This window comes from Rhopalosiphum maidis, chromosome 4 (assembly GCF_003676215.2).
Source record: "Rhopalosiphum maidis isolate BTI-1 chromosome 4, ASM367621v3, whole genome shotgun sequence".
Taxonomy (NCBI): Eukaryota; Metazoa; Arthropoda; class Insecta; order Hemiptera; family Aphididae; genus Rhopalosiphum; species Rhopalosiphum maidis.
Window position 1 is genome coordinate 22,225,764 of NC_040880.1, and position 26,975 is coordinate 22,252,738.

The 26,975-nt window shown below is 29.1% G+C and overlaps 1 protein-coding gene across 3 annotated transcripts in view; it reads left to right on the forward strand.

Moving 5' to 3' along the window:
- LOC113552593 (segmentation protein cap'n'collar) overlaps positions 1–26,975 on the forward strand; it is an 87,155-nt gene that overhangs the window by 12,757 nt on the left and 47,423 nt on the right. For all 3 annotated transcript variants that reach the window (XM_026955461.1, XM_026955449.1, XM_026955455.1), the window contains exons 3-4: positions 25,230–25,469; positions 25,657–25,735. In XM_026955461.1, coding sequence (XP_026811262.1) covers positions 25,230–25,469; positions 25,657–25,735 — 319 coding nt within the window. The remainder of the gene's footprint in view (positions 1–25,229; positions 25,470–25,656; positions 25,736–26,975) is intronic.

Sequence of the window (26,975 nt, forward strand, 5' to 3'; positions counted from 1 at the left end):
GGTAGGTATAATCACTCTGCTGTAAAGTAGGTTTCGTTTGAGTAGGTTAATAGACGTGTTAAATTTGGATTCAAAGATAAATTACGATGAAAAACGTTTTTGAGCGTAACAGTATAACTTTTTGGTAACCGAGGTTATATAAAATAATTATTTTTATAATAATATTGTAATTTTAAAGATGTCTGTATTTTTTCTCAATTATTTTAAAAATTATTTGTATTAAATTTCTACTTTTGTCCCACCAATGTACCTACACTTATATACCTTAATTGCTTTCAGACGTATAGAAACCTTCCTTGAAATTGATCACTGTAGAACATTTTTTAGTGAAAATTATCTTCAGATTAAAAATAACCTTTAAAAAATCAATATATTCGTCGCTTTGTCTAGGATCTAAAATTAATTACATTTGTTTATTTGATATGTACCTAGTATACAATTATCTGACTCTATACATAATTATTATGATAAATTATTAATACTGTAATTATTCCTTCCCATGTATATTGTAATTGTTTTATTGATGTTGTTATTAATTAGTATTAATATTTGGTTCCTATGTGGAGTGATGTAAAAATACCTTAAATATGCAAAAATACGGTGAATGACATTACTGCGCCTAAACGGCTTCATCTGACGATTCGAATGAGTTTAAATAGAATTTTCTAGTATTTCGAAAACAAAGAAGTTTGAAATTATTAATTAATTATGTTTGACATTTTTTTTCAATAAATATTCAAATTATTTTGATGTTTTAGAACCATTTAATATATATTTTGAACTATTTTTTAAGTTTTATTAGACTACTACACTATGAAACAACTTTCACGTAAACTTCATTTTTGATGTAATCTGTAAAAATATAAATACCTATTACTATTTTGTAGTCAAAATTTAAAAATTCATTAAATTTTAAGTTTTTATACTTAAGGCTTGACAATGTTTATCAATGTTTTTATAAGTTTTAATTATATGAGTTAAAAAAATATATATTAATTGTAAAACCACATTAATTTTTTTTATAAAAGTTTGTATTTCAATTTTTGATGAAATTCTTCAATATATAGTGAAATGGTTTGTAGCATATTTAGGCTGACAGACTATCTTTACTCGTAATCGTTTTTCCTTGTATTCACCTATGATTGAATTCAAATTGATCGTATCCATTACAGTGACCCAACAGTGACCTATTCAATGATGAGGTGCATTTGACATATACACAAATACTATGTAGCAAAGATCTATTATTGTGCATTAAAATATACATATATATGTATGTATGTGTGTATATTAAATAATATTTTATGAATAAAATAGAATCATTATAGATCCAGAATGATTTCTTAGACGAAAATGTTTATTGCAAACATTTGTATAAAGTATGCACTCATGTGTCTGAAAATTAGCGATTTACGCATCTATGAGTATAAACGAATCATACAAAATAAAAATTAGAATATGTATTTTTTATGTTCTTTAAAACATTTCTATATCCCTTAACTATATATTTTAAACTAAAAAATTAAAATATCACTAGATCTAGGAATTAATAAATTTGAAAAAAAAAATCAATGTTTAAGTAAACTATGTTGTTCGTGGTGATTATATTTCACTTTAAACTAAATTGTACTCGTAACATTTTATTTGGATAAAACAAAAGAAAAACTATATATTTATATTAATGGTTATATTACGAGTTGAAAATATTGTTTTTATTTTCCTTTTAAAAGTTTTTTTTTTTTACTATATTTATAATACCAATCTCCCTGATAAAAATCTAAAAATATATTTTGTGGGTTGTTTTTTACAAGATATAATTAAGTACACCTAAATTAAATACGGATAACTAGTAGTATAACTAACACTGCAATTTTAATGTATAAAATGAGTATTAAATAATAAAGTTCTGGAGTGAAACACCTTTAGTAAAAAATTCAAAACATTTTGAAAATAAAGAACTTAACCAACCAAGTATATAATAGTAAAGGTAAAATTATTTAATTATAGATATTGTAATAATAGTGTATTAATATAGGTTAATATTGTGTTACAGTATGATAGTTGTTTTTTTAACCCAATAACTTATTATTAATTATTTAAATGTTAATTGTTATAGTAAAGTTGTATGTCTATATAAAATGAGTACTTCTGTTATTATTATCATTATTAAATCTAAATTTAATAATTTATATAATTTAGATTATATTTTATATTGATAAATTATTATATTGACCGTATTGAGTCTATCTGTAATCAAGAAAAACTTTTTTTCTTTTGTTATCGCTTCATGGGGGTGGACTGTTTGCACAATACTTACCCCAATCAAGAAAAACTAAAACTATTTAATTTTGCTTGTACAAAATTTCATAATAATAATATTATAATGATTTTTATAATAATAATTTAGATACATAAACTTAATAATGAGTGGATAATGGTCTTCTTTTTGAGATTTAATATCTTGCAATATCTACCTATCTACTTGTGTCAGTGGTAATTGTTGTGTATTTTTTTTTTTATTAAAGATCTTATAAAATTTGAGATAATAATTATTACTTTTATAGTGATATAAAAATTATTTTTAAAGTTTACAATATGATTAAGTAAGTTTGAAGTACGAGATACCACGTTTTTCTGTTAGGTTAGAGTATTGTCTTGTTAAAGACATATATTATGTGAATTAATTTTACTTGAAGTTGGTACCTATATATTAAATTAAATGTAAAAAATAAAAAGATATATTTATTTTATAAATATAAACAAATTTTGTTTTAAACTTTAATATACACATAGTTAAACATAATAATATATTATACCCAGTACCTTTATTCAATAACATTAAATAATAAATAGTATTTACAAGAGATTTTGAATTCGATACCAACGCGTATACAAGTGTTGGATTTTTGTCATTAATTCAGCCACATAAAATAAACACGGGTCAGTCAAATAGTAATACGTAGCGGGGGTTAGATTCGTGACATGTCTGTGTGTACTCGTATATATGAATTTGATTTATTAACCTTAGTCGAGGGAAGAATTCTTGTCGATAATAAAAGACCAATCATTAGCGGCTTTTCCCTTAAAAAAAATCGACAAATTACCCACAACATACACGGCGAGTTTGTAAGAACCATTATTATATTATATGTTCTTTCGTGTCCACTTGTCCCTAAACCCAAATGAACAACATGTATCGACATAATAAAAGATAAATAATATCGTCAGGGGATTATTGTCGGAAGAGTTAAGGATCGGTTTACAATTGTGCACTATATAATATACATGAATATCTCAGCAGGTTTTGCAAAATGCTATTAATAATATGTATTTTGCAATTATTTCTTTTAGTTCGGATACCTTTTCTCGTTTTTGGTCTGAATTTTTCACAAAGGGTTGACCATTAATATTTCTTTCTATTTTTTCTGTATAGATTTCTTCTCACGACTGACTGTTCATTGTGTGTGTGTTGTTCGAGTCGTTTATAATATGATAAACGTGTATGTGAACATGCCGACAAATCTTTATGGAACTCAAATATTTTAAATTTTGTGCCTATAAATTAATAATTTTACAATTTATTTGTTACAATATTAAACTGTTATTTTTATATTATTTATCAAAATTATCTATGTATATTTTATAAAACATCAGTTAATATTTAAAATATTAAAAAATCATAAATATTATTATACGAAAATTTGCGGCTCAGTGAATGTTGACATTCACTAGTGATTATATAGACAATATACTATCTTCGGTCATTCACATATATGATAAATACTGATTTTATATAATTAGCCTACATGTGTAGTACATTTGGCTTGATTCTTTGTTTATTTATAAAATAAAATGACCTGAGTACATAGCGTATTACACAAATTCTGCAATGTGTGTAAATATAAGTTTATAAATATAAAGGTTTTATTGTTTATAATTTATTTATGCGTATGCTGTATATAAGATTAATTATAATTTATAATCAAACTTGTGTACTACGCAATTGTAGACAATTATAGCATAAAATATATTTTAACAGATGCCAAACATATGTATACCTCTATTACAGTGGATGTGTTACATTTTAATTCAATAATAAACATTGTAAGTATATATAAAAAAAATTTATTGTTATTGAACATACATCGCATTGATTATGTATCATTAATTATTATGATATTAAATTATTTTTATTATATATTTAACTTATAAGTCAATACCAATACGTACCTTATACGTTGGTTAGTTTGTAATATAAATTATTTTAAAATTAGTTTGAATATTTTTTAATAATTATATGTAACATGCATATTAAAAATAAGTTTCAAATTTTTATAATTAAATGATTATAATTGGTGGAAGAAAATTGTTATTTTTCTATAAATGTCAAGTTTTGTCAAAATTTTAACTTCGATTATTCAAATATTAAAAAATTGTATATCATTGTATTTTTGATATTTTTAAGTTGTCGTAAAAACAGTTCTTGAATAATATTTTATTTATTAACTCTTGGGTATTAAAACTGAAAATTCATAAATGTTTACTTTAAAAATAATTTCCAAATGTTCATTATGTTTGGACGAGTTTGTCATAATTTTAATTTTAAACGCTTATAAAAAATAATTGTTGCTATGTCTTTTAGAAATTTATAATTTTTTTTAAAATTTTTTTTAGCTTTGGTAACAGGGGTCATTATAGCTTTATACATTAAATTTATTATCTATTCTATACTGTAGGCAATACTTATTAGGTATAAGTACAAATTATGAAAAACTTGTGCTAAATTTTCAAGCTTATTCTTCACCAAGAATAAAACTAAAAAAATGGATAAGTTTTCAAATATATTATATATGATATATATTTATTAGATCAATACATTTTAGAATATTTTGTAGATTATTATATTATGTATAAAATATGCTGATATAAATATTTTGTGAAAGTTTCTAGTTTCAACGAGTTTCCCTTATTGAATTCCCCTAAAAATTTTGTCAAAAATTGGTGTTGCGTAAATATTACCGTTTTCAGTTGCTTTTATTAGTTTTTCCTGATTATAAAGAAAAGTATACCTATTTAATTTTTTTTATTTTTAATTCCTCAAAATACCAGCTAAATCAAATTTGCTAAATATTATACTGTTTTCAATATGGAGGATCGATTCAAATTTTCTGATCCAAAACGTGATGACACAAATAGTTTTTTCAATTCTTATTTACCTCATTTATATAATTTAGAAATAGAACAGAAAGGGATACAATATTCTCAGGTGTATGTGTATCATTTTGGATACGAATTTGTTCAATTTTCTGTTTAGGTATTATATCCAAGTGATTGCGATTTTTTTTTAAATATATTTGTTTTTCAATACTTTTTATAGATTTTTGTTAATGATGGGTTATTATATGTATAGGCTTGTATATTCCTAGTATACGTATAATATTTTTATTTACAAAATATAAATCATTAAATGTCATTCTGAAGTCGTAAATTTTACGCACTAAATACTTTGTTTCGCATCGTTAATTTATTATTTCTTCAATTATACTTTGCTGGTTTCACTACCAATAGTTTAAAAGGTCATTAAATGATTTTAGATTTATATGGATTTCAAGATAAACCACTTGTATTAAATCAGAAAAAATGATTGCTCTAAAACAAGAAATTTACTTTAATTAATTAAGAAAACTTCTGATATATAAAAAACCAAAATAATGTATAGATAAGTAAAATATTTTTATTATTATTTCTCAGATGTTGCCTGTTATTGTAAGGTCAGGATATAGTTACCGCCTATATATTGGTGTCTTATGATGGGATTTTTTTTATTCTATTAAAATAAATTATACCTAACAAAGTTGGTACTTATACCTTTTTGTGTCTCATTGAGTTAATGAATGTATGAGATTTAAATTTTTTAATTTTTTTAAATCCGTGAGCTACCGTAGATATTGTAACTAACACAAATTAGTAATAACTTACAGTTAAATTACGCTATACTGTTATAGTTATACTGTGCATTACATTTAAATTAATTTATGCATTTTTATAAATGCTGAGATTTAATTCAATTTTGATATAATGTATTTTGATCAGGATTAGTAGTACTTCGTAAAGGTTTTTCAGTGTTTTAATGATGTATATGATATCACTCGAACATGATCGACATTATTTGGTTTGACTGGCTTCATAATTTAAGTTAAACTAATTTTGTAGGCGGCAATAAAATCGAGAGACTCCGACATTTGGTATAACATATCTTATAATACATTAAATACATTTATTTAATATGCAGTAGTAATGATGATAATAATAATTTATAATTATAAAAAACGAAAAAAGTAGTGTTTACTAGCGCTCGTTAAAATATAATTGAATAATAATTAAAAGTAAAAAAAAAAAAAATAAAGTTTAGCAATATAATATTATGATTCGTACTTGTTCTGTATATCATATTATGTTGAGATTAATGCGGTTTTTTTCTCCGAACGCGTATACAGTGAAGTTGAGAGTGCGCTCCGGTGTTTAACAACAGTAATTATTGTTGTTAAAAATATTATCGAGGCCATCGTCGGCATCAGCGTATAGCGCACAACAATGGAGTCGGCGGGGCCCTACACACACACACACACACACAATATAATACCTATATATATATTTATATACATACATTATTAATATTACATATATATATACTGCACCTATATTATATATAGTATATATATATATATATACTTAATGTGTATTCTCGGCATATTTTTTATTTCATTATATCCGATAATCAAATTATTATTAATATATTATACACTGTAGCATACTACAATATAATATATAATATACGTCTCTCTCGTGCGCGCGCTCGCAGTGTGTATATGTATATATATATTAAATATATTATTATAATGAACGTTTAGGCCGCCGCCTCCTTATATACACCGTCACCACTGTTCGACCGACGGCCGCGTCATTTATCAGGCGAGTACAGGATAATATTTAAGAACGACGAGAAGAGACGCGCGTGATAGTACCTAGTACCTACAATATATTATCGTATATATAATATTGTATTTTTTATATACAGAGTGATTCACCAAGTGTTTTACCTATTTTTTTTCTTTAATAATGTATGTGTGCTCAGAATCAAAACTTCGAACGAGTAGTATTTCAGTTATTTAACTTTGTATAGGTACTAATGATGATAATGTGGTTGGAAGATATGGGGGACACAGTGATTTGAAAATTTTAGTAATTAATATTAATATCCATCAACATTTTTAGTTTCTAAAAATGGTCCAAGTGTAAGAAATACTAGACTTAATATGTTACATCTATTTTATATTTTTGTAAAACCATTTTTAAAGACTATTATTATCCTTGGTATAATAAATATAATATTGATAATTGAGAAACTACCTTCGATTTTTAAATAAGGTGCATAATATTAATATATTATGTTTTAAAACTACTTATATTATTCACTAAATAGTTTGTAGTTACATGTATAAAGGGTGTTATTTTAATTAAAAATATAAATTTGTATCTTCACGAGACACTTTTAAGTAATACAAAATATTTCAAGAATTTGAAAATAGGTATTGAGTCTTTAAGTGTAATTTAAAATTTGAATAAATTCATTACTAAAGAAAAAATATAGGTGAGCAATGAGCATGTTCTGTGAATCACTCCGTATATTATTTATGAGCGTCGTGGTCTGCGTGAGTGGGATAACAATATATAATGTGTAATTGCACTGTATGTGTACACATATTATAATAATATATAAGTATTGGGCTTCATTAAGACTTAAGAGGACCCGCGTGTGTTGTCTTCATCTTAATAACGTTTACAACATACTACACATTTTTGTTCTGCAGTTCCAATTTTGTGTAGCAATATCTTGAATAATAGATTAAAATTACTTATTAAATTTGAAAGTATGTATGTATATTCTGTGTTTTACATAAGTATTTACGATATTTTAATTTTTGAGCTAGAGTACCTATGTGAAATTTTTCAATTACAAACTTTTCATAACGCACTTAAAAATTTAAGCAATCCAAATGAAAACACAGATAATGTTTTTACCATAGAATAAGTTTGTCTATAGGTCAATATTTATGTTATTAATTTACTATTAAACGTTATCACACAAAATTGGAGTTGTTGAACATAAATTTGTTTTGTAGTACGACGTACGTTTGCTAGACGGATACAATATATGTGCATTATCTTAAACACGCAAAGCCAAAGTATAATTTACCTCCAGTTCATGATATCTCCACTCTCTTGATTATACACTATATTATTTCTCGTTCACTCCATTTCGGAATTATAGTGGCATCAATCGTATTTGGTTTGCCATCAACTATACGGGTATAAAACCGTTTTCTATAATACCATAATATACGCCTTTGTTCTTTTTACTTTATATTATACGACTGTCGACTATATTCCACTATTCGTCCTATCCTTGTCTCTCACCATGTTGATGCAGATGATACATATATTTTTTTCTTCTCTTAACTGTACAGTTGACGCTTCTATAGTGAATAAGTTTTATATTCCTTATCTCTGCAGCTATATCATCCTTGATAATAGGAGCCATCACTCATCGACTCATCACTGATTGTACATGTCTGTTTCATCACACCCCCTCCCTGTATGATTACTTCAATCACCCTACGTGTATAGAATGCTCCTTGAACTTAACTAGTTAAAGTTTATTTATTTGAGTTTTTGACTACCTTGTTGTTATATTTTATACACTTGAACATAATTTAATGTTAATTCTGTTTTAGGTTTTTACATCTGCGTATATTTCTTTGCTTGTACATGCTATCATCTATACCAATACATATTATATAGGTATTAATATTATAAGTTATAAATTGTGCACCTCGTTAAGTGTTGTATTGGGTTAAATAAATAAATAAATAATATAGTATACGGTAGGTACTAGGTATACTACGCATATAGATGTGATGGGCATGGGTCATGCAGGGAATGCGCGCTTTTATATTCCCTCTTGAGTTGGGGACAAACCCTTTTTAGATGGCATATACAAAGTCCAAAATAATATTTAAAAAAAAAACAAATATTTTCCAGTATAGGTATCGTCCAATGTCTTAGACTTAGATAGTCCACAGTTATGTGATAAGAATTATGAAATTATACCCTTTTTAATGAAAATATATTTTTATTTTTTAACATAAAACAATGTCAAAAAACCTATAATAATAATATACCTATTTTCTAATGAGAAGTAATAACAATAAATAATAATAAAAACGATATCTATAAATGCTTTTATGTATAGTATATTAAGACTAGCATTTATTTAGGTGTATTAATAGTATTTTTAATTAATTTTTTTATTACACCAAATAATTATGCGCATTTTATAATAGGCATAACATTCAAAATATTTTATTTTAGAAAATATAAAAATTAGTAATAATAGGAATATAAAAATTTAGAAGGATAAGGAAAAAGCCCTTGAATATCTTTTAGTATCTACAAACAATTTTTTCAAATTATTAATTTTTTTCTTAAAAATGTCACATCATTATTTTTATTGTATTAAAAAAGTCAATACATCGTGTATATAATATAATAATAGTATAATACGATATCTTATAGATCCTATAGGGTTGAGTGGGTTGACGTTTTTTTTCGATATGTTTCATCGTATATAAAAATCGGTTATTGTTTAACACAGCTTAAACGGTATCTATATATACCGTATGATAACGAAATACCGTTGAATATATCGAATAATAATATATACCGCTCAGCGCTCGCGTATATTTTGTATAATATACATATATCCTATGAATTGACGGCGTTGACGGTTTTTTCGGGATTTATCGCTTCTTCTAATATATACCGGTTTACGATTTAAGACCATCGAATTTGAAGTCGAGTTCACAGCTGTATCGCGTTCAAAAGTTGAACTCGGGTAGGGGGTGGCAACTTTGGTAATTTACCGGGCTTACAACGACCAATACGAAAAAGTCATCACACACGACAGATATGACGCTGCGTACCTGTGTATTATAGGCTTAACAAATTCATATCGCCATAGTATATATATATATATATAGACTACTCCACTCGTATGATGTATTGAGCATACTATATGTATATTTATACACATATGTTGTGTAGATGTATACGAGCGTTTAATCTATATAATAATAATTATTATCATTAAACGTGTCGGCTGGCGGGCGGGTGAGCCGTCCACATGCTCAGCAGGTGAGGTGTATAGGTACCGCCGCCGCCGTCGTAATCATAATAATAATAATAATAATAATAATAATAATTACAATAATAATATGTATTATTATAATATATTATCGGCGGTCGGTCGGTTCGACGGCGGTGACGCGCTTACAGGTAACGTGCGATGGCGTGTACACATCATACTATGCCACGACGCGTGTTAAAAAACGATGCGCATAAGGATAATACACGAGACCTTGGCCGTTAATAATAATAATAACAACAATAATAATTATCGACAACCGGTTGTTCTGTGATCCCGCCACCTACGGTCGTGCGGCGGAAGGGGAGCGCCGCGCGACCGCCCATCCGTCGACGCCCAACCGTTCTCTGATTGGACGCCGGTCCCGACCCCGCCGCCGACGCCGTCGAATGTCGGCTGGACGTGATATATTGCTGTTAAACATACATATATATATATATATATATATTCACGTGCGCGTACCGTCCCGGGGAGGTTTTTTATTTCGTGTTGTGGCCGAGGGTGGGGAAATAATATATAATCGCACCCGTAGTATTGCGAGTCGTCGCTCGGCGGTGAGGGTTGGGGAAGAATGCGACGACGATAATAACGTTACAATTGTATAATATTAATATATTATATTATTATAGTCAAGCGCGCGCGCGCACTATGTATTATATTATTATTATTATTATAGTCGTTCGCTCAACTAATAACAACAACAACAACAATATAACAACAATGTGCGTGTTTATTATTGTCGTCGTCCTGCGGGGAATCGCGCATGTGCATATACTGTGGTAAGATTTTTTCCTCTCTTTGACGGCATAATCAGAATGGCGTGAAGAGCTGCCCGATCACAATAGCCTATATATTGGTATATATATATATATATTGCGAACGTAAAGTCCCCGACTTATGTGTTAATTTATCATAGGTATATCTAGGTATATACTTTGTATACACACACACATATATATATATATATATATATGGGTGTTGGGTATATAATCCAAACTATCATTTCAATTATGATGTGACTCATAAATAACATGGGTACCGTCGATTGTGGTTGTTACACATACCGGAAACCCACAAACCACCCTACCGCACCGCCCGTGACTCCGTATTATACGTATATTGTGTATGTGTTATGTACACGAATTATCACCCCTTTGCTACTGGACAAGCACCCGACGTGTATTTACAACCAATTATTACATTGTTATTATTATCGCAACGATTACATTATTGCGTGCACGTACGCTATGCACTTATAATAATACTTAACGTGTGATGTGTGAACGTAATATTATACCTATATAAGGATACATGATATTAACATAATATTTTTGGGTGATGGGTGATGCGTTTTTCAACGCGGATGTACAATAATAATATAATGTTCAGCACCTTGAAGTGTATATATGCGTTAAATGTTTAAAAGTTTGAATATATGATATATGACGCACCGAGCACTTATTTATGCGTAAAAACTGACTTAAATATGCACTAAATAAAAATATTATTTAATTTAACGACTAAACATATGGTAGTAGGTATAAATATATATGGCATACATAACATTTTATTATTTGTTAACAAATTGTGGATAAAATATTTACAACTAAGTAATGTTTGATTTTCAGATTTTTCTATAAGTTGCATAAATCTTTATTTTTTTTTGACACTATACGCATACCTATTATACTATGTTAATATAAGACTGTATTAGATTACGACATTATGTATTGTCTATTAGATATTGATTAGATTGTAAAAAATACATTATACACGAAAGCATCTCATCTATTCAAATTTCAAATTTAAATTGTTAAAATTGTCAAAACCTTTATTTATTTATTTGATTATTATATATCGATGTAAATTTGTCATAATACAAATATTCTTTTGAAACATACACATACTAAATATATTATATTTTTTTGTTCTTAGTAATCAGGTTCATTGTTTAAAAATAGGGTTTAAATAAAAATACATAAATAATATATGTATCTTACCTATACTAATAAATAAATCATACAAAAGATACAAAAAATGTATAAGCATATTTTAACCAATATACAAAAACCATACCTATTATTTTCAATATTATCTTATGATTAGTTTTTTATGTTACCTGCATTATTAAGTCATCATTAAATATATAACAGCGTACAAATATTAATATGTACATTTTGAGACAATTATTGTTTTAGGTTATAGCTGGTGTAGTTATAGGTACCTAATAACCACCTCGAATTATTATTATTACAGTTATTATATATTATTATCATATTATTGATTTAAAAATGTAAAGTAATGATATATAGATAGTTGTCATTTACATATTATATAAATCCAATTTGTTGTCATTTCTGAAAACCTACGTAATTATACCTATTTATTGTATAGCTTTTGAACAAATATTTCTATGGCAACTACAAGAAATAATAAGTTATTTTATTTATAATTTGATGTTTGTTATATTTTTTTATTGGTCTAGTATAGCTATTTATGCATTTTACTTTATTATAATATTTTTCTGGAATAAATTATTTACATGAGTAGTATTATAGATTTTGCTAAGCTGTCATAACAGCTATATACGAGTTTCAGCTAGATATATGTAGTAGTAAATTTAAATGTATTATTTTCATTAGTGTTCAAAGTTTTATGGGTTCAACATCGTTTCAAACTTTTGTTTCATTAGTGAGAAGTTTCGGTGCACTTATATTTATATTTAGTATACTATAGTAGTACCATATAGTACTTATTAATTATAGGCAAAATAAATTCAGGCTTGATAAAATTAATTACATCATATTTATTATATTTATGTTCAAAAATAAATAAACATATATATATATTGTATATCCACCTCATACAATTTGCCCACTTCGTGCTGTTTATTGCTTTTACTTACTATATATTTTCTAAAAGCGCGTACACTGCATCATCATTATATAGTTATATACTTATACCTTTCCATTTTATGAAATAAAAGTGCCTTATTAGTTATTCTGTTAATTATATATATTATTATACTTATTGTATATATAGATACAAATTTAAGCTTCGTAATAATATCGCACCATATTATATACATAAATAATTTCTAAGTTTATGTCTTTAGATGATGACAACGTAAAACTTAAACATTTGTTATTGTCTCTATATTTTATTCACTCATTAGTCTTAACACATTATTATATCAAAACCTTACTTTGCAGGATTTCTTATTTTATAGTCCAATTGCTTAAAATTGGTATAAGTGTAACCTATTATACAAAATTAACTATTGTTGTTATGTGTTAATATGTGTTAATAAGTGGACGTCACACCCGAATGCGTTGTCTCCGTCTTATAAACGTATAAAATGGCAAATTTTCGTTTAATAGAACAAATTTTGTATGTTTTATGTTTATGTTAAGAGTTAAATAATACTTGCTATTATCAAATTTAAAGGTAAGACAATTATCTGTGTTCTCCCGTTGGTTTTTAATTTTTAAGCAAGTTATGAATATGTTAAATATTAATACTTAAAAATGTTCATAATTTATTTCAAAATTAAAGTATCGTAAAAAACTGACGAGAAAACATACATAATGTTCTCATATTTAAGTTTTATAATAGGTCATTACACTCTAATATTTAAGCTATAAACAATAAACATATAAAATTGATTCTACTGAACAAAAATGTGCCATATTGTATGTTTGAAAGACGGAGTCTTGCAGATGTGGCATCTTCTTTATGTATATTATTATAATTTTTTAATAGTTATATATAGCATATAACGTATATAATTATGCATTTATATACCAATTTATTGATGTTAATAATAAATTAATAGTATAATATAATAATTAATAAGTATCAATAATAGGTAAAAATAAATTAATAAACAAATAATTATATTATTGACAATTTCTGTTAGGTATATATTAGGTACCTGTATATAAACATTAACTCAATATTATAATATGTTACATTAATGTGTGTATACCGTAATATACATATAAATTATACACATAATAATAAAACACTATAGTATATATATTGAACTGTAGTGTACCTATTAAGTATAATATGTTACACGTGATGGCTTTATTAAAATATTGAGATATCTAAAATAGTATTGTATCATATATCTGTGATTTATTAACGCATAAATTAAACCGTAAACAAGTATAAAGTGCATCAATCTTTTATACGCAAACAAGGGTTTTTTGGTTGTTCCTCGCGCTGGCATATACAACACCCAATTATGATGGTATGCTGCGCATTATGATGTTAAGATCATTTTATTTGTCGCCTGAAGTAGGTATACTCGATAATATCATTTCATTATCTTCGTTTATATATCATATGTATTATGTATGTATTCGTAAATTAGTTCTGCGGCGAAATAATGTATAATACCAACTACGACAACAATAATGTAATCTAAATAATTACGTCGTGTGACAAAAATGTTGAGTTTTTTAGTTTTTTTTTACGAACGAGTGCCAAAAAAAAAAAACGACGTTGAACGTGTGATGGGAAAACAATCAACATCACGTATATTATAACGTGCAACTACGCTGCGTAGCGTATTACCGATATACCCGCAGCAAGCAGTAAATTTAGATTATTTTGACTATTTACAGAGTGTTCGATTCGCCATTCATTAATATTTTCAGACGAGTTTTGTGAATTGTAGTAAGCCGTTTCATTGTATGTTTTAAAACAATACTATATTTGTATAATACAAATCCATTTTTTTCTGCCTTTATATTGTTTATTGGTTATTAGACTTAAATATTATTTCTGCTAAATGTAAGAAAGATTATTCGGTGCGTCTTCTTTAAAAAAAAAAATATGTGTATTTGTTTTAAAAATGTATGAACATTTTTTATACTACAGTTGTTTCTTCCTACTAATTGTTCATATTCCATTCGTATAGCTACAGAATATATTCATGATGCATAATAATATAAATTTCTACAATGATGAATAATATTGCATGCATGGAATGTATATAATCATTAGCGAAATTAATTTACTATTCATAACTAAAAAATTGAATATAATTTTTCTTCTTATCCCCTATTGGGTACCTTTTTACACCGTTGTATATAGGATCATATAGATTTATAAATAGGAAGGATAAGCTTTTAGACTTTAGAGAAACATAGTCATATCTTTAATCAATTAGTTCTCATTCAGTAAAGTATATGTGTATAGTGTATACTATAATACTTTTAATTTTAAGAAATAAATTCAATAGCCTTTTTTCTTCTTTATATTTTTTTCTCGTATTGAGAGAGATTATAGGGAAAAGGTGTACAAAGTGGCCATAGCGGGTAAAGTGGTCATGTCTTATTATTTTGTCGTAAAGACGATAATGTATTATAGACCCGAAAATATTAAATACAATTCATTTGTATCAAATGACACCGTATATTTTAAATATAAAGTCATATTTATACAGTATTAAACTATATAATTAAACATAATAGTCAATAGATAACATTTTTGAATATGTATAAATTAAACGGGGTGAGTATTATTATTTTTGTCTAAATATCGCGTGGGGTACTCAAATACTTGATAAAGGTTGAGACTCTGAGAACATGATATATATTTACGATATTTACCTAACATCGGTTTAAAATAGCACATATTTTTATCATCCTGTATGCGCGTGCTACCTAATAATATCACGTAATAAGTAGTTTATACCTATAAATATATAATAAGTATACCGCACGGAAAATCGCGGCGGTAACAGTAAATAATAAAAGAGATGATAGAGCGGCAAATAAAAAAACGTCGGTCGTGTCGTCGCGCGTTATCCGTCGTCGTCGTCGCCGTTGTCGTCGTCACACTATTATTATTATCTGTCCTGCCGTACATTCCGCTTCGGCGGCCGGATTCACGGGCGTTTTTCACGGCCGCCAAACAAGCGGCGTGTTACGGTTTTTTTTCACTCGGCGTGACGGCGGCGGTGGTGAGCGTATACTATAGTTATATATATATATATATATATTGTATTATAGGCGGGTATGAGCTAGCCCGACGACGACTCGCACGCACATTTGGCACCGCACACACAATGGGTGACCGATTTTCCGTACCCGTCACATGGTGACGTACGTACATCACAACAATCGAGGTGCGCGACGGTTGATCGATCACCGTTGATCCCGTGGTCGGGACGGCCTCGGTGGAGGGGTTGGGTTGGCGGAATGATGAGCGGTGATCGTATAGACGTATATAATACCTCTGTATGTATAAATATTATTATAATACTGTATAGCCGCCGCCGCTGTAACTATATAATTTGTCTATAAGTGCGAGTACCCTTAGTCGGGAATAATACACCCGACTATAATAACATATGGGCACAGATAAGACCTAATGAAGAAGAGAGTCTTGTGCGACAAAGACGCAAGTCACGTTTGTCCGCGACGCTGTTGCGTGGTACAGACGTGTTTGGCGGTCTGAACGCGTATTGGTGCAGTATTTTGAACGCAGGAAAGTTTTTAAAAGCTTAGTTTGAGTGCGTCTAGTGTCTATTAGCATACTTTTACTTATACTTAGTACGAAGTTTGTGGTCTATAGTCTACGTTCGTAATATATGCATAATTAAGCCATCTACTCGTATATGTATGACGCTTATCCGGTGCTCGTCTAGTGATTTTTGTCTCTGTACCGTGTAAAAAGTGTAAAGTCGAAAGGTTTGTTTTAGAGTGTCTAGTTATCGTTCATCTCCGGTGAAAATTGATGCCCGATGAACGACGACGCATAATGCACACACAATGGGCGACCGATTTTCCGACCCGTCACATGATGATGGTGACGTACGTTATACACATCACAACAATCGCGACGTGCAACGGTCGATCGATCACCGCGGATACCGCGGTAAGGATATGGCGGTTGTTGGTTTCGGAGAAGTTGATGGCGTGAGGGGGGGGGTTGGTTGGTTGTTGGAGGGGGTGTGGGTGGTGATCGTAAACGTATATAATATATCATTATTATTATTATTATTATTATTATTACGATAATATTATTATCGTACGCGGCCGATTATCGACGGCCGGATGGGTGACCGATGGGCTCGGGAGAGGGGAGCGATACGACTACGCGATCGGTCGTCGTCTGTCCAAATATTTTCACAACGCTTCGACGATTTCTATATATAATATTTATTATAACGCTTGGCGGCCGTGCACGTCATTCGGTATACCTATACACACATTATAATAATATATACGACGCACAATATCATCTACGCGCGCCATTGTGTACAATTAAGGTTCCCGCGGGCGGCGGCACACGCGGCGATTGTCATGCCGCCGCCGCCCGCCCGGCCGAGACGACGACGACGACTCCCATGGGGAAAACCGCGCCGCCGTCGCCGCGCGTACGTTGCCATAATAAATATTATAATGTATCGCGCGTATTGTGTGCGCGCGCGTATCCGTTTACGAAATGGGAAAAACGGTTTTTTCTATGTGTGTGCTCGCGCGGACCCGATTGTACTGCGCGTTGTATTATATACATAATATTACAATATAATAAATAGGTATATATATATAGTAATATATGTTGTTTACGGGTGATGGTTTTTATTATTATTATTATTATTATTGTATTACAGCACCTACGTGTATTATATTATTATATGTATATGGAAAAAGAAGTTAGTCGTACGAAAAAAAAACAAATTTAAATAAAAGAAGAAATAATAAAGTATCACTTCGGAGATAAGCAAAACGAAACGGGTCGGTAAAAAAATGTTTAAAGAAAAATAAACCCGTCGGCCGATTCTGATTGTTAACGGTGCAATGATCGTATACCTATATACTACTTTTTTTTCGCACAAAACCAATACTTTCACACGGTACACATGACGCATATTAAATATCATATTCTACCTGTTGTAGTGTGGTGTATCACAAAGTGTATACACCAGTATTTTATTGGTAATTGTGAGTATGTGTGTGTGTGTGTGTGTATTCTCGTTTGCGTTCGATATTTTGTGTCCAATCATCCAGAAAAGAAACGGGTGCGCAATTGATTTATACATGACGCGAAAATGCGACTGGGTCCTACATCGAAGATAATACCTATATAGTATATTATGTGCTAAGAATCTACTCACCAATAAGGTTTTTTGCACATCTGCACCGTTGTGCCGCGTGAATATAGTGTTGGTACGTAGTTGGCTATAGTGTAGCATGTAATAATATATACAGTTTAGACGTGGGTACATATTGGAATATGGGCATAATAATAACGGATAATAAATAGCATATTTTTTTTTCTATTACTATTTTCAATAGCTCCTAAATATAATCGATTATTAACTGGTAAATTTTTAATGACTTTCAAGAAATGAGAAAAACCTATTAATAATAAACTTAAATTATGACTGATACATCTAAAATAGTGAGGAAGCAAACGTGATCAGTTATTAGTACAGTGCAGTAAAATACGCGATATATTTTGATCATGTAAAATTTGAACAATTACCAACAGTTTCTTATTGCCAGTTAGTTTAATCTTAAATAAATTATTTAACATCAGCAATTAGTAACACAAATGATATCCAAGACTGCAGGTGATTGGGCCATTTGAAAAAATAGTATAAAAACAAATAAAACATAATTTTTGGATGCAACTCATACTTTAAAACATAAAAAATATAAAATATACTAGACATAAGTCAAAATGTATTTAAATACTGAGTACTTTAAAATTATGTATCTCTAAAAAAAGAAATAGAATTTCATATCAGATACGTAACTTAAATAATTGTATTTAGTCTACCTTGATTATCTTAAGCATTTATTAATGGATAATGGATAAAAACATAATTATTATCTGATTTATAATTGTGGTAAAGATCCATATATATTCTCAAGTCTATAAAATTGTTCATTCCCAATTAACACGATAGCAATTATATAATATTATATATTTATCGGGTCGGTTTAGATTTTGCATCATCAACGCCAGCTAGGTATAGAGTTAACATTATCATTTTCGCACGCTGTCTATAACCTTTGGTGACATTTTTATGCATGATTCTGTTAAAAATCATAATTTTTTTTTAAAATAATCATACAGTCGTATAGGTACTATTAACAAAATTTGTCATATAGAATAGGATCGACCGCAAGATTACAAGAGGAAACTCATTAATGACACTATTTGATCTATGAAATGTTACTATGATAAATCGTGGTACTTATACTATTTTATTTTAGGACATTTTACATGTAGACTCGAGTATATTGCTTGTACTTAATAACACATACCCACAAGTAGATTTTTTAGTGAGGAGTGGTATAGCGATACATATATGTATAATGTGTATGCTTACATTGGAATAGATAGTACTTATATAAATTTAACGTAATAAGGGCTAAGGGTCGTTTATGTTTAGACGAAGGGTTAATGGCTGAGTAATGGGTATATACTTGAATTTTTTTGTTAGAACTCTAGTTATTTGGATTCTTCAAAACTATGCATGTATACATGGATTTAAAACATATAAATGTATTATCTCTATACACAATAGCCTATACGATATCATATTATGTTGTACCAGTTAACATACACACATTACACATGTTTTATACATATATGTATATTATACATCCGATAAGCCATCATAACTGTTGTCGATTGGAAACTAATGTGTTTCTTAATTTGTGTCTATTCATGGTGTATTGATGTCGCTACGTTTTATACTGTATAATGATTTTGATCTTCAATTGTTTCCTGGAGCTTTGCATTCATCGATGTGTATAACTACTCCATTCAATAGTGTTCGGTTTGCCTAATCGGAACATTTTCCGGTCTTATGGTTATGTTCAAATTGTATGTACAATAATATTTTAATTAACAATCGCAATTCGCAATGTTAGGATATGTATAGACGATTATATATATATATAGGTAATTGCTTGTTGCTATATATAGTGTACTAAATTTGTATACAATATAATGACATTATTTTACTTTATATTTTTAATGGAATGTTCATTTATAATTACTTATTCTTATACTTCTTTAAAGGATTTTTATTCATTATAATATATGTAAAATTATGTATTAGAATTATAGACTATACTATAGCAGCTGATCTTGTACAGCGTTGCCGGCAACAATTTAAATAATGTCATTGCAGTGGATTCTTCCCCGTCTTAGATTCGGTTAAATGTAAAACAGTAATCTGCACACATCTTCAGAAAATTAATTTGGGTTGTTTTGAACAAATATAAAATATAGGTCTAAAATTATATCCAATACCATTACGGGAGCCCTGGCCTAAATACGCTATTCCTTTCAAAACCACGCAGTATATATAAGGATTTTTGTTTCCTAATTCTAATTCCTCAATCTATTTTTAAAACCTTATTTTTTTTTTTACTTTAAAATTAGTCTTATGTTTTTATAATATAATGCTTTATAACTAAACAATTTCAACAAACACAAATAATCATGGACTGAGATTCGAGACAATCAGTGACCGTGGTCCAAATTAGTATACTCATATATAACCTACGGGTTACAGTTTATATAATAATCGTGAACGAGTAATCATCCAGATATTTTCCATCGACGAACAGTCAATTTTAAGAAGAAAAAGTGTTCTTCTTTTCGTTCGGTTTCCGATCAAACCTTTTTTAGGGGTGTTAACCGCAAGTGCGTATCATTTTTATGTATCAATACTGATGCAATTTAATAACAAATCTTGTAACTGTAGTTGTACGCATATTTGTGAGCTTTCATCATTGCTTGTCCGATGAAACGCGTTGCCCATTTATATTATACGAGCTGAGGGCGGCATGTTCAAGGCGAGACGCACATCAGTCATTTATATATATTATATTATCCACAGGTGCCTTGTAAAGATAGACAGTTATTCATATACGCTTCAACGACTATTATTGGTGTAATGGCGTGAATGATTAAAAATTTTTTTACAGTTTCTATTTTTATAACATATATATAGATATATATATATATAATATCGTGGGCTTAATGCGCGTGGTTTCTAAAGTAGCGCTGTAGCATTAAAATATTGTTTCTTTTTCGATCAATTTCACAACAAAAAACAATATAATATTTCCAGTTCAGTTTCGATTAACAGTTTCATTTTTCCGGTCGGGTTAACAAAACTTATGCGGTGGTACGGTATAGGAGGTACATACAATATTAATAGAAAAATTCTGACGACAAAAAACAACACTGCAATAATTATGTAAAAGTCGAGCATATTTTAAAAAACTTTAAAGTTTATCTGAGCTAAGTATTAACGGTGATAAGGATTTTTATAATAGTCAACACTTTTTGATGAACGATTATTTCGACTTTGCGTAATGGTCTGCGCTATATTACTGATGCAAAGTTTTATGATAGACATTTTCAAAAAGTCCTGAATATGTTTTACAATTGTGTGTTATAATATTAGTTGTGTTGCGTTTGTTCGTATATTTTTTACCGGACTTATTTTTTTGGTACGTTTTTACCATTTACCATTCATATGCATATGCTTACCTCCTTACCTCGTGGTACCAGCAGTTGAGTATCGTATATTGTAATAACGTTAACGTCTTTCGTGACGTAGTCCGACAATTTCAAAAGATGAGTTGATTTGGTGGCCGTTAGTGTATAGTATATGTTATATAAATGCGGCTGTTGTTTAGATTCAGTGCTGAATGTTGATTGCTTATGATTTCAAAAGTCGTAAAAAATCTGTTAAATACACGATAACCACTGCTATGAATGTTACTTTATATACACTCGCGCGCGGTACCTGTAGTTACTGGTATTTCATGTCACGCCGTATCGTCGTATGCCCAGAAAAAAAGAGTTTATTTATGGCCGTCGTTTTAAATCGATTTCACCGCAATATCGGAAACTCACTAGCCACGATTCTACATCAGTGTGACAGCGCACAGTGTCCATGAAATATATTTCTTTAGAAGATGATGTCAACGCTCTATTATTGTTTTTTTTTCTCCGACCCACGCACAACATAGCAAATAATTTGCGTTTAGCAGAACCAACATTGTGGTATTAGCTTTAGTATTAGAGTGAATTGACCTATTATCAAACTTAAGGACTTGAGAATATTATTTGTGTTATTTTTACGTTGGCTTTTTACTTAAGCACAATGTTGGTTTTGCTGAATGAAAATTATTTGGTATATGGTGTGTGTGGGCTATGAAGAGAAAACAAATAGTGCACAGAAATTGTATTAAGTTGAAAACAAATGATAATAAAATGATTGTTAACATTAATAAATGTTAATAATACCTATCTGGTTTAAATTATAATACCTAATAGAAATAAATGTCATCAAATATGTATAATTAAACAAATATTTATTTTATCAATACATAAAATAATAATAATTGCATATTCAAATTTGCATAAATGTGTCACGATTATATGTTTACGTTTGGTGCAATAGCCAATAAAGATTCAAGATTATAACATAAGTACAGTGTTGCAAATAGGACCTTATATTTTGTACCGAGGCCTTCGGATTTCGTCATTGACCGCATTTTTTTTCTAAATTCTATTTAGAACTTAATAAGATTTAGTTTTGATATTTTTGTAAAATTGTGTACTCATAACAAAATCAAATAGCTCTCAATATTTCTTGCAACCGTGTATAAATATTAACTATCTATTTCTACAAAGGATTCAAGAACAACGTATAAGTGATGTTATTCAAGTCTTCTTGTCTTTCTACGCGAGGTTATGACGTTAGATAGTTATAGGTATTAATGTATTAAAAAAAAGTATTTATTAAATTTTTATTGCTGTTTTGATTAATATTTTAATTCTTAAATTAACAATCCCCTTAAAAGAAAAAAAAATTGATTTAGTCATTGATAGAAAATAATATAATACCTATAAAGGCGTATAAAAAACCCCATGCAATGTGTGACGTAAATTAACGTAATTAAAAATACGATTTGTTGAACGATAAGCTACGCGCAGAGTCGCCTAATATATTATGTAAATATTTAATTTTTATACATACATATAAATACATAATAGTTAATTTCAAAGCTATAACCAGCTATTACGAAAATATGAAAGTTACCAATTTTTTTTTAAATTGTGTATGGTATATAATAATATAGTTTATCGTGTTTTGTTGAAATATGTTTAGAAATCGGGTTAGAGGTGGAGTGAGCTTCCTAAATTGTTGCTTATTACTGTGTACTATTACATCTGTACTTACATTTATAAATTTCTAAAATAAAATATCATTCGTGGTCGTATAATATTTAGTTATCACAGAACTGTCGTCCGCGGAACACTGCGCATTATATTATTTTTGACGTCTTAATCGAATCTCGACGTCTATTCGTACGCACAAGCCCGCCCCGCTGTAAGATACAATAATTTCGTACACGGCGCGATTCTTTATACGTATATATATATATATATATGAACGAATTATATAAATTATGTTATCGATGTCATTTGTCCGGGGGAAGCCGCCGCAGATGTTCTCTTCCGCGGGTCCGCGTGGGCATATTATATATTATATATTGTGTATGATAACTTCATTCAACGCGCACTTCTCATTGTGATCGTATTTATCATGATATATATATATATATATAAATAAATGCCGAAGTTTTTTTTTTCCATACACGATGGCGTCCGAATGACGACGACGCTTATACGCGTATATTATTATGGATATATACAAACGGAGAATGAATGGGAAAATCACACGGGCGAGACGCTTATATATTAACGACGATGCTTTTTTTTCGGAATACACACACACACACACACACACATATATATATAGTATCTACCGATGTGTGCGGAGACTTGGGCCGCGCTTACGACTGATGTCTACACACGCGCACCATACCTATGTATATATATATTTTCGCTTTGTGCGTGTGCTCCCTCGAGGCTGTACCCTCGGCTTTACTACTAGTAATGATTGGGGGGGAGTGGAGGGGTGAGTTGCAGTTGGTGGGGGAAGGGGGATCCGGGTGATTAATGGCGTTGCGACGCAATCACGACCCCGCGCGCCGTCGCCATTAACACAATGCGCGCAGGGATTTTCACCCTCGCGTGCGTGTCTGTCGTCTCGTCTTGTCGATATATATACACCGAAAATGGCCGCTTCCCCTGCGTTGTATAATATATATATGTGTGTGTGTGTGCGAACTAGCTGGCGAGCTCGCGCGCGCAGCACTCTCACGCACACTAATGTATTAAAAATATAATGTATAGGTACATGTTATAAATACTCAAAATCAAAAGAAGGAAAACAAAAAAAAAAAATTATAACAACGATTTCCCAGTTTACAGACTTGCGATCTCTCTCAACCAACACAGGGAAAATTTACATTTTCGTATGTATGTATGTATGTATGTATGTATGTATGCAGTGTTTAGCGTATATTCTTTGAATAGGATATCACACGAGTTATATATGATATATTTGTAGGTTGTTATATTACTGTGATGGAATCAAAAACATTTCTCGTGATTATTGATATTTATATTTCATTTAATTTTCAATTTATCTTAATACTTAATATACTCTTATATACTATTTGTCAATATATGTTTTTAATTAAAACAATAATAATTAAAAACGATTGCTATACCGTATAATATATAAGTAACTTATTCCTCTGATTCGTAAGACACAGAATTCCGATTTTGTTTCAATATGTAATGGTTCTCAAAGTTTATATCTATATTAGCCACTAATAATACAAACATATTCTCATATATCTCTAAACATATTAAGTATGTTTAGAGAAATTATCATCGCATTTTTGACACTTTCGGTTAAGTTTCGTTTATTTAAAAATAACGTAATACAATATTTTAATGATTACCTATAAGGTGTAATTTCGTTTTAGATTTAACGCAGAATAATTGTGTTATTTAAAATATTTAAGTCATTTTATTTTACTTATTTTAGGACGCCGAGCTTGTGGAAGCCCTTTGGAAAGTTGATTTGGATTATGGATTGGCTGGCGCCACAACCGAGAGTCGCGGACCTTCTCCTTATAACGTTGGATCTTTCTTGTTACCGGGTGACGAACCGCCATCGCGCAATCACACTTTCAGCAGTCCCTCCGGTTCGTCCCATGGACGTTGGTACCTTCCACCACTGAATACAAACTCGAGTGACTTATCGCCAAGCTCCAGTTCATTTCCGGTAATAAACGATGTCGTTTTTCATATATATCTATAATATAGTATATATGACAATATAACCTATGACCACACACAATTTATGAGGAAATATAAATTACTTATTAATTATATTATGTACACCGTATTCTTATAATATTTTGTAATTTGTTATTTTCGTAAATGTGATTTATTTTTATTTAATTTTCTAGAGTCGATTTGAACGCACCCTAAATTCTGATGGAAATTCTTGGGAGGTCGGTAGTTTGTTGGTGGACCTCAGAACTACAGGTAAATTACTACGTTACACGATGTATTATTAAATATTAAATAAAATATTTTCTATTCCGATTGTCGTCATATTATCAAGCGTGTATATAAGTGTTACATTATGACTTCATAAGGCTGTCGTAATGTGTATATGATATTATGTTTAGTTGTGCTTCCCTACCGAGTGGGCGCGCAATTGATCAACGGATTGAGCAACGATCATATAATATTAATTAGTAACAGGCGAACGTGTTATTGACACAACGCGTCAAAAAATTTGAAAATCTAAATACCGATAATTCGTGTTTACAAGACATAATATATATAAGTATATATAATATATTAATGTGTTACTAATATTCATCGACTGAAAACTTTCAAAAATGTACTTTTTGATTGGTCTTATATTGAATAAGATCAACTATAAATTTGTTTTATACTTTATAAATTAATGTACTATATTATCTACGCAATTTGAATATTTTTAAGATTAATGCTTATTTTTATATCATATAATATAATGTCTGCAGAAATGGATTAAATTAAATTTAAGTAATGTTTAATTTATCGATATGTTATTGATAAGAAATTAGTTGTTTACTTGTAGGTATAATACCAACACGTTCTAAAATGTTATTTCATTCAGCTGTTTTGTGTTAATCAGTCTTTTCTATCACTATTGAATTTTTTGTTTGTACATAATTTGGGATTATTACTTATTTTATTTATTAGAAAAATTCCGAAAGTTATTAAAATTTCGTATTCCAAATGATTACGTCATATATACTTAAGTTATTTGGGGAATACATTTATATTTACAATAACTCAGTTTATATTATGTATAAATTCATGTAATTATTATTTATAATTTATTTATTCATGATAAAATATAAATCTTAAAATAATTATTATTATCATTATTATTATTACTATAATTCCTATTAGAAGATGAAAGATTTTTAAACATCGAATTCTAGCTTATATAGGTATAATATCATTTATATAAATACTTTTATCGATAGTTATCATACAATTGTTTTGATTAAATATACCTATTATTATTATGTACTTCAATTTGTTTATTTCTAAGATAGTTTTAAATAATTATAAATTCTATTAGCCTGCTACTATTCACATAGATTTTATTTTGGTTTTGAAATTAAAAACGTTGAATAGGTTTTATAATCGAATTTTTAAAGTTTCACATGCAATTGTTCTACCAATGAGAATAAATTACATACATGTATATTATAATGTATAC